This window comes from Diabrotica virgifera, chromosome 2 (genome assembly GCF_917563875.1).
Source record: "Diabrotica virgifera virgifera chromosome 2, PGI_DIABVI_V3a".
Taxonomy (NCBI): domain Eukaryota; kingdom Metazoa; phylum Arthropoda; class Insecta; order Coleoptera; family Chrysomelidae; genus Diabrotica; species Diabrotica virgifera.
In genome coordinates, this window is record NC_065444.1 from 27,874,033 (window position 1) to 27,894,435 (window position 20,403).

A 20,403-nucleotide genomic window follows, 5' to 3' on the forward strand; every position below is an offset into this window, starting at 1 on the left:
AATCAGAGCAAACTATCCGCTGTCCTGCGCGCAGCACCAATAATTAATGTTTATTTAAAAAAATTCCTGACGCCGGTGGTAGTTAATCGATTTTAATTTTGCAAATTGGAAATGAAAGGTACAGTACATTTCTATACGCAAAAAAAAATCAACTTGCTATCTGCTTTATTTTCAGTCCTGTAACATTTTGAAAAAATAAATTTTTTTTGCGAAAGCGTCATTGCAAAATTTATTTTGCAAAATCTTTTGAACCGATCTTAATGAAATTTACAGTATTGTTTTACTGTATCATAAAGTTTTTCTGGGTGAAATATGAAGTAGTGCTGTCGCCAGGGGGGTACAACGACCTCCATAATTCAGATGGACTTACCTAAGTTTTTTTATGTATTTTGACCCGTAGAACACGAATTTTTTGGGTAACAGTTGATCCGGATGTCGATAAGTTTGTTATAAACAAAGAACTTGACGAATTATATAACATCAATTTTTCGCGAAACAAAACATTTTTTTGTATTTTTTGGGTGATTCTCAGCAAAAATGGTCTTACAAGTTTTTTCGTAGGATGCATAGTTTTAGAGATAAACGCGGTTGAACTTTCAAAAAATCGAAAAAGTTCAATTTTTGAACCCAAATAACTTTTGATTAAAAAATAAAATAGCAATTCTGCTTACTGCATTTGAAAGTTCAAGTCAAATTCTATCGGTTTTGAATATTTGCATTGCTAAAAATTAAGTTTTTATTTGGTAAACACAGCTATAAACACGTAGTGTTTGTTGTGCCCAATGCATGCATTTTAATGCACGTAATATACGTAGAAATTGTCTGTATGCGCGCCTACTCGTTCGATTTCAAATGGTAAATGCATTGAAAACATCATTCAATCACTATGTGTTTATAGCTTTGTTTAACAATAAAAAAATTAATTTTTAGCAATGAAAGTAATCAAAACCGATAGAATTTGACTTGAACTTTCAAATGCGGTAAGCAGAATTTCTATTTTATTTTTCAATCAAAAGTTATTCCGGTTCAAAAATTGCAATTTTTCGATTTTTTGAAAGTTCAACCGCGTTTATGTCGAAAACTATGCATCCTACGAAAAATCTTGTAAAAACATTTTTTGCTTAGAATGACCCAAACAATACAAAACAATGTTTTATGTTGCGAAAAATCGCTGTTATGTGATTCCTCAAGTTCTTTGTTTATAACAATCTTATCGACATCCGGATCGACTGTTCCCCAAAAAATTCGTGTTCTACGGGTCAAAATACAAAAAAAAAACTTGGGTAAGTCCATCTGAATTAAGGAGGCCGTTGTACCCCCACTGGCGACAGGACTAAAGGTCCTAAGTGTAGCATAAATGGTTGAAAAACGTAAAATGCGAATACTTGTTTTTGTATGTTTTTTTCGCAATTATTGGTATTTTGCAACAAGGGTGACTATTTTTTAAATTTTTTACCAATTCTATATTGTAGGAAATTTAATTACGCAACTTTTATGTCAGTACAACTTTTCTCGGAAATGAATGCTTTTAAAGTTATAATCAAAAACGAAGAAAAAAATGGAATTTTTCCTTCATTTTTTGACATTTTGATTATTTAAACAATGTTCCGGACCTTTTTTTTTTTTTTTTTTTTTTTTTTTTTTTTTTTTTTTTTTTTTTTTTTTTTTTTTTTGAAAAATGGCTTTGGCAGAGCCAATTAGCCAGACTTGTTTGTGATTGATTGCAGATTCATAGTCATAAATTTCTTATAAACATAAGTACATTCTACAATATTATTTTTATAGATACATTGGTACATTGTGTACCTTTTTTTATTTTGTTTTTTTTTAATTATTTTACTGTTTTTAAATATAAAATATATTTTAATTTGTGCGAAACACTTCTTTTTTTTATGTTTGTTTCTATTTTTTTTTCTTTTTTTATTTATGTTTGTTTCTATTTTTTTTATAAGAAGGACCTTTTTAAGAAGGAGGATAACTCAAATATTATTATTTGAGTTATTTTCAAGCAATTTATGCAAAAAAATTGAGTCACCTCTCAACGTCCAAATGTAATAATATTTTTACAGATGCGCCCTGGTCTATAGGTCTTGTATAAATTCTACGCAATATAGTGAGTTTTAAAATCAGTAAAATTGGTTGTGTCACCGAGGAGAAACAAATATAAGATATTTTGCTAGAGTAGAGAGAGTTTTTGATATACCACCTAAAATTTACATGGATATCGCACATAACGGAAAGCACCGTGTGATGAAAGAAGTGAATAAGAAGTACAACAATATAATAGTGTATTAGTCAATTAGCACCCAATTATCTGGTAGATTTACTGTTACACATTGGTTGCAATATTTTTATAGCATCCAAAGAAGCACTCCACGTACCAAAAGGTTGAGTAGTACATATTCTTAAGAGATCAAAACAAAAAATTATTGTCGAAAGCAGGAAGAGTCGATTTATTATAAGTTATTTGTTGGTGCAATTAAACAAACAAGATTTGCTAATAAATGATATAATTTTCTTTTGTTTGTAACAAAAACCGCATTATTCAAGTCTTAATTTGCGGAATTTCCTCTTTTGTTGATAATTTAGTGGCAAAACCGGTATTTACTCAACATTTAATTTATTCACAATTAAACCGTAATAGACGATATACATTTATCAATAAAAATATTCCATTTACGTTGTTTTTGGCATTTTGCGCATAAGAGTTCAAAGGTTTATCAACTACTTAAACATCCCATACATATTTTTAAAGCATGTCATTTTGTTAAAAACAGGTATATATCTGCTAATCTCGAGTGGATTAATTTTTCCACGTGCGATTGAACAACAATTACATTATGCATATGTTTGAATGGATTTAAATAATGGCCTTGATTTAAGTTAAATTTTGTGCATAAAGTATTATTTATTTGTTTTTTTTTATTTATTAGAAAACAAACAACTCAAATTCCTTAGATAACGTACACAAACTAAATAATAAGTCTGTTGTAATGTCTTAGGCACATTAAAAATAATATCCGAAATATTTTCAAAATTCGAATTCAAATTTTCAAATTCAAATTCATTTATTGATATAAGTTGATGTAAGTAGGCCAACAGCCAAACACTAGTCAAAAATATAAGCAAAACAATAGTTCTATTAAAAAACAGATTGATATTAGTTTGACTTAAAATAGTTAAAATTGAATCTGATATTGCTCACTACCAGGGCCCCCGCAAGGCTGAGCGGCGCCCGCGTGCGGCATATATTTAAGCACCCTTAAATCTACTATATCCACAATGTATTCATTTTTTTCGAATCCTGAGAAAACTAATTTGTACGTAAGTATTTTTCAAAAATTTAAACGCAGAATGAAAAGTTCTATAATTTTTATTTTAATAAGTTACCGGGGAAAAATAAGAGAAAATTTATTATGATTTTTAATTTTAAATATATCATTCAAAAAAAAAAACTTTTTGTTTATTTAAATGGACTTTCGGCCATTGGTAATAATGTAATCTTTCATTCTGCGTTTAAATTTTTTAAAAATATTTATTCGTTTTCTCAGCATTGGAAAAAAGTGAGTACATTTAAAAAATATTGGTCCGAAATTTTGGGCCTACGCTCTTAAATCTAGAAAGCGATAGCTAAATCTAAATTGAATTAAATGGGTGTTTTTCTAGATTTGACTGTAGCAAATTCTTTTATATTATCTTCAAAGTCAATTTTATTGACGATCTCTTGCTATATAGTTAATATTGCCAAACCAGATAATCTTTCCTCTACCACAGTAGAACTCAAATAATTTTTAATAACTTTAATTTTGAAAATGATCTCTCACCACCAGAAGCAACAGACAGTTAAAGTGAGGAGAATTTTTAATGAAAAAGGGATATTAAGTAGAGATGTAGTTAGATATTTTCAAATATATATTGATTATTAAGAGTTTTTAGTAGTGAGTTCAGTTTTTACTGGATCAGTTACCATTTGTTGAAGAGCAAGACAGTTTTTTTAAAATATCATCGTCACTTAATGTAATATTATCATTAAAAAACCAAAAAAATTATCATAACCAAACATCATATCAAATCTACTATTTAACGAACTTAGGATTTGATCAATTATTCTAATACTGTCTAATTTTTATGTTAAAGGTATCATTATCTGTTATATTTGTAAGATTCTCACAAACTTCAATTATATGAAATTTATATGGCTTTATAGCTTCTATCCTACTCGACCATCTTGTATCACTTAGGGGTTTTAGATTTAACTCAGGAACATGAATAGAATAGAATTTATTTCATCAAATATACAAAATTTCTTTTGTTTTTGACAAGTCAAAAGAGTAGTAGTAGTTTTATGTAGTTTTATAATATCCCATCTTTTTGTGGAGGAAGAGAAAAATACGCAAATTTCTTATACTATATGAAACAAGTTTACTATTTTGTTTGACATTTAGCCGCATCATGCATTACTAAATTTAAGCTATATGGAGCGCGTGGAACAAAAAAGCTCTAGGATTATCGTACCCTTATCATATATGCATATTGGCATCGTTATCATACCCTTTCATGTCTTCTATATTTAAATTTTCTAATAGTTCAACTGCAAACTTAAATATCCCTTCCCCTGTAGTGTAAAATATTATTCGAGAAGCTAAAAAACTATCCTGTATTTGAACTTTTTTTAGAATTACCGTTTCATACAACTCAAAATTAGGCTTATTTGCTTTGTACCACTTGAATCTGAGGTACAGTCCATAATTATTGAATAAAATTTGGAACTATGCAGCATACCCTAAATATTTTTTTTACTTTAGAAAACATAAATACTGAAAAACGGATATTCGAAAATTATATTGTTTTTAAAAATACAATAATAGTAGAAATTGTTTATTAACACCAAATATAAAATAAGATTTTAATTATTTTTTCAGTAATAACACAATATTTGATTTTTTGAGATTTCTCTAGGAGTCAATGGAAAAATTAAAATTATCATTGAATAAAAAAATGATCTCAGTTAAAATAAATATTTCTAAACCAAACCTTCGGTTTGGCGCCCCTTCGAAGATACGCCCGCGTGCGTCGCACGCGTTGCACGCCCGGTCACGGGGACCCTGCTCACTACTATAAAATCCATCTTTTATTAAAATTTCATTAATTTTACTTTTAAATTTAGTTGTGGGAAGATCCTATATGTTTTCAGGAAACTTGTTATAAAATTTAACTGCACAATACCCTGGTCTGGTTTGACACATCTTCAGCCTCCAGTAGGCTGGAACAACACCTCACCTTGGTCTAGTGCAAGTGTTATGATCGAGCACATCTTCATGAGTCCCAAAGTGCCCCCGTTCTAATTAATAAAGTTAAGGTTCTCAAAGATATACAAGGAATGCATTATAAGAATTCCCAAAGTCCCTTAGGACAATCTACAATCTTCCCTAAACTCAAGGTCTGCAAGAACTCAAGTCGTGGCAAACCAAGGACTCTTGATATTCCCGCTGAAGGCCCCAGACCAAGATTGCATAATATGTCAGATGAGAGTGAAAAGATGGCATAACACGATTTTGGTAAAATCAATGGGAAAATCCCAATAGTTGGCTGTATACCATAGTTTAAAAAACTCATACAGAAGTAAAAACTTCAAGTTGTATACTGGTAAAAAATTGTTTATTAAAAAACTTCATAACATGTCGTGCAAAACGTTTTCGTTCTAATTCAGAACATCTTCAGTGCATTCTGCTAAGTAATTGTAACTAGCACACTATTTAAAGTGGTAACTTCATAATACATGGTTTACATTTTAAATTTTATGAAAATATGGTGACTACCAGTCGATGTTACAAGATTAAATTAAGTACATGCTTAAAGGGCACCATGCTTCCCTGCTCGAAAAACTAGGTACTTGCCAGTTCAATGGGCACAGACCAACTCAGTTGGTCCGACCCTTTAAGCATGTACTTAATTTAATCTTGTAACATCCACTGATATGTCACCATATTTTCATAAAATTTAAAATGTAAACCATGTATTATGAAGTTACCAGTTATGTTATTTAAATAGTGTGCTAGTTACAATTACTTAGCAGAATGCACTGAAGATGTTCTGAATTAGAACGAAAACGTTTTGCACGACATTTTATGAAGTTTTTTAATTAACAATTTTATACCAGTATACAACTTGAAGTTTTTACTTCTGTATGAGTCTTTTGGTAAAACTTCATGTGAAGCGATGAGGGGGGGAGAAATCGGCATATTCGTAGTTTTTTACGTTTTTCGTGAATATTTCTAAAACTATGTAGTTTAGCATGAACAACCTTCTATACAAAAATGTTCTACAATAGATTTGAAAAAAAAATGTCCTATGCATAATCCTTCTAAAATGAACGGTTTTAAAGTTACAGAGGTAGTATATGTAGTATAATTGGTCCAAAAAAGCCTAACCCAAACATCCAAAGTAAAAGTTTTCCTCTAACACCAAATTGTTCTATATGGTCCACATATTGTTCAGTAAAAAGTTACACCATTTTGAGCGTCCGGTTTGGGGGGGAGATGGGGGAGAAGTCGGTAAATTAGTAGTTTTTTAAGTTTTTCGTCAATATTTCTAAAACTATGCTTTAGCATAAACAATGTTCTATACAGAAATGTTCTACATAAAATTTAAAACAAAAAAGGCCCTATACATAATTGTTATAAAATCAACGGTTTCAGAGTTACGGAGGGTGAAAAGTGGAGATTTTCGATACTTTTTATATTTTTTGGGCAATTTATAATATTATTACTGATGAAAGAAATTTCCTTTAACAGGATTATGTTTTGTACATAAAATTTGCTATTTCAGTGGCCGATGGTATGTTAGTGATAAGCCCTTGAAGAAACGTCAACCTCACCACCCAAAATCATCATCAATTGCCCAAAAAATATAAAAAGTATCGAAAACCTCCACTTTTCACCCTCCGTAACTGTGGAACCGTTGATTTTATAACAATTATGTATAGGACCTTTTATGTTTTAAATTTTATGTAGAACATTTTTGTATAGAACATTGTTTTTACCAAAGCGTAGTTTTAGAAATATTGACGAAAAATGTAAAAAAACTACTAATTTACAGACTTCTCCCCCTTTTCCCCCCCAAACCGGACCCTCAAAATGGTGTAACTTTTTATTGAATAATATGTGGACCATATAGAACAATTTGGTGTTGGAGGAAAACTTTTACTTTGGATGTCTGGGTTAGTCCTTTTTTGGACCAATTATACTATACTACCTCCGTAACTTTGGAACCGTTCCTTTTAGAAGGATTATGCATAGGACCTTTTTTATTTCAAATTTATTGTAAAACATTTTTGTATAGAAGGTTGTTCATGCTAAACCGCATAGTTTTAGAAATATTCATGAAAAACGTAAAAAAAACTATGAATATACTGATTTCTCCCCCCTCTCCCCCCCCCCCAAACCCGAAGCTCAAAATGGTGTGACTTTTTTGAACATTATGTGGACCATATAGAACAATTTGGTGTTGGAGGATAACTTTCACTTTTGATGTCTGGGTTATGCCATCTTTTGGATCAATTGTATCATACTAAATAGTCTGATTTTAGTTCTATTGACGAATTACAAATTGGCACAGTCATTAAATAAGCAAATATTGTAACTATTAAAAGTATTTAATGAAATAAAAATGTAAATATTATACTGACAATTGCAGGTGTTGTAATTGCTATTCTATTGCAATTTCAACATCTAGTGGACATTAGTCACTCCAGTATTATAGACAATATATTCAGGACAATGTTACATTACACTTTAAAATCAGAGAAGACTTGAATAACTATCAAATTTAAAGGGAATGACAAGTCATTTGTATGTTAATTATAATAGTTATTCATACATGAGACAGATAATTTTAATAGGAGATTTGTTTACTGACATTAACAGTTGTTATTACCAAGTTTAAATAAAGGTTAATAAAATATTTAATTTCTCTTTTTTGCTACTTTAAAAAAGGTTGACTTTTGCCATTCAAAGAACATAAACAAACAACTCACCACTGAACTAAGTGATAAACATAAATACAGTTGTTCCAATGGATCTTTGAACAAATGTAATGAATGATTTGCAAACAAGTTTAATCAGAAAAATGAAGTTTGATTCTTATTTACAAATCTCTAGTACGATCCAAACTCGATTATGGATCAGTTGTATACTCATCTGCAAAGAAGACACTTCTTGCTCAACTAGAAGTCATACAAAATACAGCATTAAGAATAGTCACAGGAGCATTCTGTACTAGCCCCATTAATAGTTTAAAATGTTTAACCGGAGAACCACCTTTAAATTTCCGAAGAATATACTTGTCATTAACCTACACATCATCCATATATGCAATAAAATCTCATCCCACTATTGCAGAACGTTTCAAAGAAACTTATGTAAATAAAAAAATAATGAACCCTCCCTTTTACGATAGAATCAGAAGATATCTCTCTCTCCATAATATTCAATTGACAAAATTTTTTGATCAGACAAATACAGTTACTTCTCCCCCCTGGACCTTTCCTCCTGCAATATGTGATCTAACTCTTTCTAAATACAATAAGCTTGACACCCTCCATGCAACAATTATTCAATCTTTTCTCAACATACTTGCTTCTTTCCCAGATCATTGTCATATTTATACAGATTCATCTAAGACTGCTGATAGTGTGGGATCGGCAGTTGTAGAATCAAACACTATAATACAATTCAAATTATCTTCCACTTGCAGTATTTACTCTGGAGAACAAGCAATTCTGCAAGCCCTCATTCACATTCGTACTCAAAAAATTCCAAAATGTGTCATAATTACTGACTCTCTCAGTGTGTTACATACGATAGGACAGTTATATACAAGTAATGCTATAAATATTTTAATAAAAGAACAATTACATTTACTAAAGAACACGATGCAGCAAGTAGGCTTTATATGGGTTCCATCACACATTGGACTTCAAGGAAACGAAAAAGCAGATTTTCATGCCAGAGAAGCAATACACAGTGTGTCTTCAATGTTAGTGAACTTAGTGCCTGTTTCCGATTACAAATCATTCCTTAAAGAAAAAGTGGTAAACAAATGGGAAAACGAATGGAATCTTTCGCAATCAACTCTACGCACAATAAAGCCCTCAATTGAACTTTGGTGTGAGATAGACTTAAATCTCCAGCTGTTTGTGAAGCTAAATGGTTTACGCATAGAGCATAGCAGACTTACTCACAGCTACCTAATCTCTAAATCAAATCGCCCTATTTGTGACTTGTGTAATTGCGACATCAATGTAACACATATATTAATAGAGTGTCCTAAATATATTCGTGAAAGACAAAAACACTTAATACCTATCAGTATAAAAGCAGTCTTAGGACCACACTATAAGCTTACACATTTGTTTAATTATTTGAAAGACATTAATGTTTTAAACAAACTATAAATACTGTTAACATTTTGTAAACCACATTCTTAATTTGTAAATTATGTTACTGTTACCTAAATATGAACTTATGTAATAATCAAGATGCTATTAGATTTAAGTAACCATGTATAAATGATAGTAGAGCTAATAACCCAAAGTGGTTGATGCTGTCAACAATAATAAAAAAAAACAATAAGTGAAACATACATTGGCATGTACTGCCAACGAATATTATTAGGAAATGGCTACTATCCTTGCGGACATAAGTTATTTTATTGAAGTGTTTGATCTTTATTCACTATTGAGAAGATTGATGGACTCAACATTAAACAACGTTGCCCTAAAAATTAGACTGACACATTTGACAAGATCAACTTACACAACTTGAAAAACGCGATTTTCGGTTATAAGAGTTGTACCAGTTTTTTTTTTGACGCGAAGTGTACCTATTTTTTTTGTCGGATAGTAAAATATTATTGTAATTAGTTATAGGTATTTGTAAAATATGTTTAAAAAAAATAAAAAAAAAATTGAAAAAGAAAATACTATCTAAAATAATCTAGTAACTAAAAACATACAAAAAAAATATAATAAAAAAAAATTAAAGAAAAAAAAATCACTAAGACGATTTAAACCTCCAAGGGGTTGAACCGGGTTGACATCTTATAGTAGTGACAAAAAAAAAACAAAACAAAAAAAAACAAAAAAAGAAATACAAAACAATGCATTTAGTTTAAATATTAACATTAATAATTTTATTTGTAAAATGTATACACTATATGTGTTCTTGATAAACATTAAGTATAATATATTTATAATATTTATTAACATAGTATGTACATTAGCTGTAATGAGTAGGTAAAATAAGAAGTAAAAAATTGTAATATTATTATAATAACCATGTTTCACTAATTGGCAATATCTTTAATACATCTATTTTTGATTGAGACTGGCTGAATGACTATAGTCCAAGCAAAAAAACACATAAGCTGAATGACAACAAATAGAGTAGTAAGGACGGCAAGAGACAGTTCCCCAATAGGAAGACGATTAGAGGGAAGACCATGAAAACAATGGAATGACAACTTACTGGAGGCACATTGAAGAATAAAAGAGTCATGTCTACACAGAAAGAAGAATAATAAATAATAAACATATTTTCGCAGTTTTTCTGTTAAAATCTTCAAAAGTATTCATTTTAATATATCTATAAGTATTGTAAATTATTACTTAGTTGTACATAATTGCATTATTATTAAAAATTATTGATACATTTTTGTAAAAATCAACTTTACATGTTTAAATGCAAATAGTAACTAAAATTATTATGTAATAATATATATTCCTAATTTTTAAATTAGGCTTGTTCTGTCTTAAAAAAGAAAAAATTATCATTAATTAGGTGTTATACAACAAAGCTTTCTCTATAATCAAAAAGGTCATTAACACTTGAAAATATGATCATCTTAAAAAACAAGAGAAATTATTATGTATTTAAATACCATCATTGAATTGAATCATGATAAATGAAACTGTTGAATTGGTACTTACCAATGAGTTGACATCCTCTTCCAATAAATCCTTTATTTCAGAAGCAATAGACTCTGTTTCTGGGTCCCATCCTATCACCCTTCTTTTTCTTAATCCTAAGTCTAAATCTTGTATATCTTTGATAGATTCTTCAGCATCACTGTAGTGCGACATTCTTCTCAGTTTTTTGTCTCAGATGCCCCACAGTGAACACTAAAATATATATATTTTTTTTAACTTAAGCTAACGTATATTATGAAAAGATAATGTAATCACTGTTTTGACAACATGGTTTACTCAACACGAATGATGATGATGAGTCTATTTAACTGTAATTCGCAAGTACAGAAAAGCAGTGCATTAATTTCAAAAACTAATTTTGTAAAAAACATCACTACTCCATAATTAGTACCTAACAACTACACATTTAGAATATTTACACTGTTTGGGATAAACGGCATTGTCAAATAATAATAATCTTAACGAACCTGGATGTTTATTAACATTAAAAGATATTTTAATACACGTATAATTTCAAAGACTGAACATGATCATTGAGGAAATCGAAAAAATTACATTAGTCTCGTAATCAGCTGTCATTTGATAAACGTCATAAATGGTATACAATTTCTCGTAAAATTGTAACATTTTAACCAATGACGTAACTTGATTTCAACATTAAACGTCAAAATCAATTTTCTTTAAAAAGTGATCTGATTTTAGTATTATTAGAAATTTATTAAATTACATATAATAATTTGTATGTAAATTTTAAGTCCAATAAAAAACATTCTCATCAAACAAATATTTTCCAAAGATCAATAAATCAATTCACAGAATATTCAATGACATGACATGTGACATGCGACACAAAACTCTAGATTTATGATTGGTGTGTTGTGACGTGTGACAGTGACAGTCAGATGTCAGATGTGACAAAAGAAGAACATAAAAATAAATAATAATCAAAATCAAATACAAATCATACAAATACATACAAGAAAATAAATAAGAACTGAACTATTTTTATCCGTATGGAGAAGGATCTACAAATCTGTAGAATATGTTTAAACACGAATTTGGAAACAGATCCTCAGGAGTTAAATGAAAAACTCTCGTTTATGTTAAAAGAATTGACCAAAGTATTATTTTGATACATTTAGTTTAAACCTTATATTATTAATGCCTTTTTTTAGACTCAAATTAACGTTATTGAACCTTACATATGCTCCAGTTGTGTCCCCCAATTGGTGAAGAGCTATAATTTCAAATTAAAATGCATAGACAATAGAGAAAATATTATAAACTATATTAATGAAGGAACTACAAGTAAAGAAACATTAAAAATGGAAAATGTGTGTTGTTTTTGCTTAACAACCGATTGTCATTTTGACATAATTAATATTGAACAAGATCTACAGTTGTGTGTTCCTGAACTGGTAAGTTTATCTTACAACAATATATTTTTTTCTTTTGACAATCATCTTCTATTTGAGACTTTTAAGTAAATGTGAATGTATTTGTAAGCATGCAACGAGCATCCAATGATGCTCCTGCAATGATGCAATTTATTTCATTGTTGTCAATCAGTTTGTTGTTGAGGTTTCTTGTTCGACTTTCATGGTTGTTCGCTGCCAGCTGTATTTCATCTCTTAAAATTAATTAATTCAAGGACTTTTGATTGAAAATGCTGTATGGTTGCGATGCGCACTATTTTAGCACAACCCCTGGGATGGATACCATACATCCAAATTGGTTTCAATATGGTTTTGTATAAGAGTAATTTGGATGTCCTACCAAGGAGCCAGTACATTTGTCTGAATGTTAGATCCAACTGCCTGTGTTTCATTTGAATGTGTTTATTCAATGTTAGCCTTTGGTCAATGTATGCAATCCAAATTTCACTTATGTGCTGACTGGGATGTGTGTATTGTTAAGTGTGAGTGGAGGACAGATTTTATCATCTACTGGTTACATGGATGCGTTTAGCATGTTGGGTTTTGTCATCATATTCTTCATCGCTCAATGTACATACAGTGGAACCTCGATAAGTCAGATTAATCATTACCGTGGCCGATCTGTGTTATCAGAAATCCGGGTTAGCCGGAGAACATGGTAAAAATTAATAAAATACTGGGTACCTACTTACAGGTAAACTCCATTATAATTGCAAAAACATGAAATACACATGGACAATACATATAAATTACGTACAGTTCGCTGCCTCAATGCAACACTGTACTATCTCAAAATCAACCATTTTTAGAAAAACGGGTTTAAAGTTTTTCATGCGCTAAGATTGACTCCTCAGCGAAAATTATTGTTTATTTTCGTTTTTCAGTTAGTTGTTAGTTTACGTAAATTAGTCTTGTACAATTTTAAAAAGCACTAATGTATATATCTTTTAAAACATTTTTTATTTATTAGTTTAAATGAAAGGAATTTGAGTTGTTACAATATTGAACTGAACGTTTGAACAACTTTTAAAAGTGTTACATTTATTTGTAGATGTTACTGTTTGGTTTTGGAAATTAAATGACAATAAATTAAATTTTTTCCACAATGTTATAAAATAGTTTTGAATGTTACACTTTAGCTCTGAAATAATATAACAGGGGTGGCCAAGCTCCTTGATAGTCCGAGCCACTTTTCATAAGTTGACATTTTTCGCGAGCCGCAATTAAATACGTATTCAAAAAGTACATATGCAAAGAAGGTATTTACAAATTTTTAACAGAAATTTTATTTACTGAAAACAGAAATAAATTTACGAAATATTAAAACTTAATTACATATAGTTTTATTTTCGAGCTTGATATTTGGGATATTTGGGTCATATATATTGGTAATAAAAAATTCACCTTATGAAATACAATATGTTCATTTCAAACGAATTCAGAAAAAAAATAAAGAGACGATTCAAAATATTTTAAGTCTTGAAATCTATATACTCGTTAATGACTAAGATGTGTAATCCAAATTACAAATTATATCTGCAGCAAGTTAGCAAGAGTTATACAAATCTGTCTGGAGTCGGTTGATTTACTGACTTTTATTTTGTGCCACTCTTAATGTTCATTCGTACAGTTTTTGATGTGTCATATCATTTTAAAAGACATTTTGAAACATATGGCACGATAATATTTTTTTAAATATAATAACACAAAATTGAAAAGGAACTCGGGTACATTTATCGAGAGCCACAAGTAATCCTTCAAAGAGCCGCATGTCGCTCTCGAGCCGCAGTTTGGCCACACCTGTAATATAATATGTAATAAAAATATTGAGTGATTGTTGTGTAAGTGTCGTTGGGAAAGTTTTGGTAAAACGCCATTTCCTAATGGATAATAAATAATATTTATTGACACTGCTATCTTAAAAAAAACTAAGTACATTTATTTTTAGGCTGTATTCAGTACATGTGACATACAACAGAAAGAACTGACTTAATTATCTTCATCATTTTCTTTGGTCTTCAACCCATGAAAAAAGTTATAAGGCGTTGGTATTAATTTTGCATCATATAAACTTATATTAAATCCGCTTTTTTCTGAAGTGAGATCCCTGGTGGAGCTCGATATGCTTGTTTGAGTTGGTGCTTGTTGGATTTCGGCTCGTTGGAGTTCGGCGGCTGTTGTTTTGCTTTTCTAGGTTTCTTTTGGACGCCTCTAGAAGTAACTGAAGAGCAAGAATGTCCTCTAGACATAACAATAAGCGTACCATTTTTCCTTTTTTGTTATTTTATCGTCTAGGTTAAAAAACATCATTTCGTTTTGCTCATAAGAATACTTATAAAAAACAGTCGATGAAGTTGATTTCCTTACTTGAAATGATTTAACGTTCGCCCATACTACTTTCTCTCCTGATATAGAGTACTGGAAATTTTTACCCGAAAAAGAATTTTCTATCGCAGTCCAGTCGTAGGTAGACATCTGAGGTGTCCATTTCTTTTACCTGAAATTGTCTTTTTTCTTTATTTGCCACTTGAACTACAGCGACTAGTTGGCTAGGGACATAAAGAGGGTTCTTGTTAATAGCCTTTTTTAATTGTCATTCAATCGAAGAATGCATGCTATCCCCCTTGTTTTGAGTATGACCAACAATTAAGTATTTATGAGTAATTGAAGGAATATCTAAAGTTTGTACTGCATATAGATACATTGATAGGAGAATGTGGTTTTTATTTTGGCCACTGCAGTTGTCAGAATACAAAGTAACAGATTTTTCATTAGCATTTTCTTTTAAAAAATCAAAAAGGAATGAAGCGATCTCTAAAGCTCCACGTTTTGCACACCCTTAATGCCAAATATAGCAATGGCCTTGCTTAGTAGATGTGGCATCAAAAACCGTAAAATTGAAGGTGTTTAGTTTTCTTTTATAGTAAAATGTTGAAATTCGCCCTTTTGGAAGTTGAAATACAGCTTCAAGATCAAAGCAATCAACAACAGTGTTCGAGTTATGATCCCTACTATTGTTTATGTCTTGCTGTTTATCTGCACGAGCCGTACAGAGAACTGCCTGCGCGGCAATACCACCTATAACATTTGATTATAACATTACTGTATTGCTCTGAGTTTTATACAATTGTTCTGGAGCAACACCGTAACATTTTTAGTTATTATTCTACTGCCCTGTAATGTAAGGTCTTTAAGCACAGAACCATAGTAACATATGATGGAATTATAAATTTAAAAAAAATATTTTAAGGTAGTACAGTATTGATTTGAAAAGAACCATCATTCATTCATAGGAATTTATTCTTATCTCAAAACATACAAATTTTGAGATGTTACAGTATAGCACTGATACAGCGAGTTGTATACAGTATAGTTCTTTTCTTGGTAAAAAAACTCAGTCAAACTGAAAAAAATGTTTGTTTTGTCTGATGAAAATCGGTCCGGGTTAGCCGGATTTCCGGGATATCGGAGGCTTACTTATCAGGATTCCACTGTATTGGCATTAAAAACGAAAAATCGATAATTTTTGACATATCGGGTTTTGCCTTAGTACCACAGAAATATTATGTTTGTAAATGAAGTAAAAGACAGACGTACTCTCAATCATTTAATTGTGTACTTCCGACGACCGGTTTCGCTCTCTATAGGTTGCAGAGCATCATCAGGTCAACGGTTACAAGTCACTAAATGATTCGGATACAAGGAGCTACTACCTCTGTATTCCTTAACATGATGTTTTTGCTTAAGTTATGCTAACGGGATATGGTGGAATAGACGGAGAATGTTACAAAGGTAAACAAGTTTATGGGATTTGGGAATTCTTGAGGGTGAAGAGATAGTTGTTGAGAGACAACCAACAAATCTGTGTCTATTATTGTGTTTGTGAAGTAAAATAGTGAATGTCATATATACAATTTTTAAAATTTTTACAATTTACAAAAAGTTTTTGATGGTTTTATTGGTTTTAAAGATTTTTATTTCTACTTATTAAAGAATTTGTTTTTATTGTTTTTATTTATATTTATTAACAGACTTCTATTTATTAATGTATGTGTTAGTGCAAGATTGACAACGTTTGGATCAAGACGGGTAGAATGTGTATTATGTATGTTAGATGTGGATGTGCAGCTGTAACCTAAATTGTTAAGGCCAGTACTACTTGATGTTTTAATGAAAGGAGTAGTGGTCGTGTAAGGGAAGACCAATCAGAAAGCTTAAAAAAACTTAAAAAGTTAAAAAGTTATAGCTGAAATATTAAATTAGCAGTCATATAATAAAACAGTAATAAATGTGAATTAGTAGACAACAATGTAGGTACATGGAACTGAGATATAAGTTAAAGGGTAGAGAAATAGAGTAGAAAATAAAAGAATAGAAAGAAAGATAGGAAGTAAAATTCAGTTGTAACTAATTGATTGTAAATTGAGACTATGTTTTAATGATATAAGCAGTGAAGAAATATTAATAAACTGTTGAATTAGATAAAAGAAATAGTAATAAATTATATTTTGTGGGTATACCTAAATTGTATTTTAAAAATTCGTCAATAAATAAATGAGTGAATTCACATCACATTAAATTAAAACAAACACACAGGACACAAGACGAAACAACAAATAATGTGGGAAATTTAAGACGGGTCAGGAGCACTGCATTTAATTTATTTAACTGTCTTGGTTTTTAGTTCAAGAATCATTTTTTACTTTGAATTTTTTGTAAAATTTTGTCAAATTTTATTAATATTTCCTCACTGCTTATCTGTCATTAAAACAGTCTCAATTTACAATCAATTACTTACAACTGAATTTTACTTCCTATCTTTCTTTCTATTCTTTTATTTTCTACGCTATTTCTCCACCCTTTAACTTATATCTCAGTTCAATGGGTCTATTGAATAAAAATAAGTGTTACCTTAGAAGTAGTAACTTTTAAACAAAAGCTAATACTTATAACGATAAGATATTACTTATTTATACCTGAATAAAAGTAAGTTTTTTCTGATAAGGTAATACTGGAAAAACATTCTAAAATTTAAGTATATACTTGTAAGTGTTAACTCATGCTTGTAAGTTTTTACTATAAAAATTGTCTTGTGATGTTATTTATATCTGCTTTAAATATTGTTTCCACTATTGATTGACGTTTTGCAGCCCCTCTTTGACGGATGTTATCTACTTCCGCTTCCTTGTGGTGTACGTCATAGAGGTCCCATGGGCTTTCCAGTTCATTTTTGGAAAACTCAAAATCATCACGTAGATGTTTGCAAATATTGTGCAAAACAGCACAGCAACTTTTGCCAAAAATATTCGTACTTTAGACCCTAATATAAGAAATCTCTGCTTTAGCCGCTCAGATACTCTTTCAATTATCACCCTTACTCTGGAAGGGGTGATATTAAATAATTCCTCGTTTCTGTTTTTTGGATTTTAAATTGATCATAATAACTATGGAGCACACTTGTAATCATTTAATTTGAATCACACGTTACTTGTATATTTATGCTAGGAAATCCGTTTCTATTAATACATTTTTTGCACGATTGATCATTTTTGACTGTTTACCGTGACAGATTTTACGTCAGTAGGTGACATTTACTAGCAACTCGACGGTAAGTAATCCAACTCGACGGTAAGTACTCCAACTCGACGGTAAGTAATTCACTTACCGTCGAGTTAAAAAATCTCTTAATTTTAATTTATTTTTTGAAAGAATAAAGAAAACTAACGAATTATTTATTAGTATTGAAACTTATGGTACAATTTGTTAAATTATTTAATGAAATCCCACTTGTTTGGGCTGTGGTTTCACTTCTAACAGAAATTCCTGCAGAATCGCATACATTAGTAGTATACAACATTTTTTCTCTTCAAATACGCGATCAAAGTTGAAAACTTGGAAATATCAATGCCATCATAAAGAAAAACGGTGGATTTAATCATTGAATATTCTGCCCAGAGGCTTCCAGGAGCTTTCAACTGCATATGTCTTTGAACGAAATATGCCAATAGAGTCTTTTCTTCGATTCTTAAATTCTTGCCTTCGCACCATTTTTTAAAACTTTGGTAGGTATTTTGATAACGGATTTTGGATTTTTCGGGAATAATTGCGGAACACCCTTCTTCCCAAGCCCGTTCAATTTCTTCAAATTCACTTTCGCTCATATTTTAATTTATAATATTCAAAGTTGTACTTGAAATTATTTTCAACTAAATAAAAACTCAATTCTCCATTGTTGTTATGCACCCTAGTTACTACCTAACAACCAAAGTATATATCTTGATAAAATGAATGAAACTAGTCAATATGACGAAAATGTTTAATTTTATAATTTATAATGGTATCAATCGTGCAAAAGACGTTATAAGCATGTCGAACGTTAAGGGTAACCGATCTCAGACAATAATTGGAGTCGTCGCTCCGCTCCTCCTCCAAACAATTGTCTTCGATCGGTATAAAACCCTTACCGTTCTCCATACTTAATATACTATTTCACCAAATTCTGAAGGTTTTTTAAATTTGAACATGGGTACAACTCAGTGCACCAATGACTTTGGTCAGATATTTGGAATCGATTTGCCTATTTTATCCTTGCTTCTTCCATGCCTTCCAGGTAAGACGGATGCTTTATCCACTAATGTCATTTTTTAAAAATTCTATCATCAACAATATTTTATGGTTTTACATACCGTCGTAGGGTGAACGCCGAATTCTTTTTGCAATACCTGGTTGAAATCCAGTATCACTAACGTCTCGCAGAAAAATCTCGAGAGCAAAGTGCACCTGTACTGGTTTGATCTAGCTCTGGCAAAAAATAATCTGATAGAAGGTCTATACTTTCGCTTTTAGAAACGCAATAGAACCTTAGATTTACTGGGACTTATGCTTTTTCTTGTATTGTAATGCTTACTTTTACGAGCATATGTAAGGTCAATTATAATTATAATAAACGAAAAATGTTTAAAACGATCACTCTACTGCTGTAAGTATTCATTTGAGATCCCTTAATAAATATTAAGCTATTACTTACTAATTGTAGGATATACTTCTTTTTATGCAACTAAAAAGAAGTAAGAACTGAAAAAATTTATGTATAACCGTTGATTGATAAATACGGAAAGATACGAAACCCTATGCATTATTTTGTTGTCTTTAAAACCTGCCCGTATAGTGGCGCGCCTAGCTTAAAGTTGGAACTAGCCTACTAGCCTTAGAGGGAAGTGTAAAATTCTCCCTACTCAAGGAACTAGCTAAGAACACGCGGTTGTTGTACGTGGCCCTTATTCAAAATTTTAACGAAGCAGTCACTATCATATTAATCTATTAATTTTTTTTTGTTTTTGTTTCTGCAATAATATTGAAAATATAAATTGACTATAGAGTTTTTTTCACTAGTCTTGACCTCACAAGTAAATACTTTTCGAGTTATTTGCGAGTGTATATATTCATTTCTCAAAAAATAATACGTTTTTAGACGGATTTTCGCAAATAACTAAAAAAGGAAGTATTTCACCAAAAAAACATTGATAGCAAAAATACAGCTTATCAAAAAGTGAAAAAAATGTTTTATATAAATATGACATATTATGAAGTCGTAGACCCAGTAAAAGCAGAGTTGTAGCTAATGAAAAGTAGGTTCTTATTATTTGTCAAATTTAAAATTGAATATTTCTACATGAAATAACCAAAAAATGAAGAACTTTTCGGGGAAAACTCATCATAACTTTTTTAATGTTGTTCTGAAGCTATTTCCTTGTGGCATTTTTATGATTAATTATTTATATGGGAAATAAGCCACAATTAAAATGAAAAAAATTAATTTTATTAACGTTTCGACGCCCAAATCGGGTGCCGTTGTCAAAATACAAAATATTACTAAAATAAACTAAAGTGTTGTTGCTAAGCAAAAAAATTCTTCTAATAATTTATTTAATCTCACTCATTTATATTGGCAATTCAGACATATATTATACATTTTAAAGT

The 20,403-nt window shown here is 30.4% G+C and overlaps 2 protein-coding genes across 4 annotated transcripts in view; one reads left to right on the top strand and one right to left on the bottom strand.

The window, feature by feature from the left end:
- The window catches only part of LOC126880006 (adiponectin receptor protein-like), a 132,797-nt gene extending 121,218 nt beyond the window's left edge, over positions 1-11,579 (bottom strand). For all 3 annotated transcript variants that reach the window (XM_050643517.1, XM_050643515.1, XM_050643516.1), the window contains exons 1-2: positions 11,455-11,579; positions 10,988-11,179 (exon numbers count right to left, since the gene is read on the bottom strand). In XM_050643517.1, coding sequence (XP_050499474.1) covers positions 10,988-11,140 — 153 coding nt within the window. In that variant the 5' untranslated portion in view covers positions 11,141-11,179; positions 11,455-11,579. The remainder of the gene's footprint in view (positions 1-10,987; positions 11,180-11,454) is intronic.
- A 321-nt stretch (positions 11,580-11,900) lies between these two features.
- The window catches only part of LOC126880005 (zinc finger protein 836-like), a 40,525-nt gene continuing 32,022 nt past the window's right edge, over positions 11,901-20,403 (top strand). The window contains exons 1-2 of the mRNA XM_050643514.1: positions 11,901-12,108; positions 12,163-12,405. Coding sequence (XP_050499471.1) covers positions 12,001-12,108; positions 12,163-12,405 — 351 coding nt within the window. The 5' untranslated portion in view covers positions 11,901-12,000. The remainder of the gene's footprint in view (positions 12,109-12,162; positions 12,406-20,403) is intronic.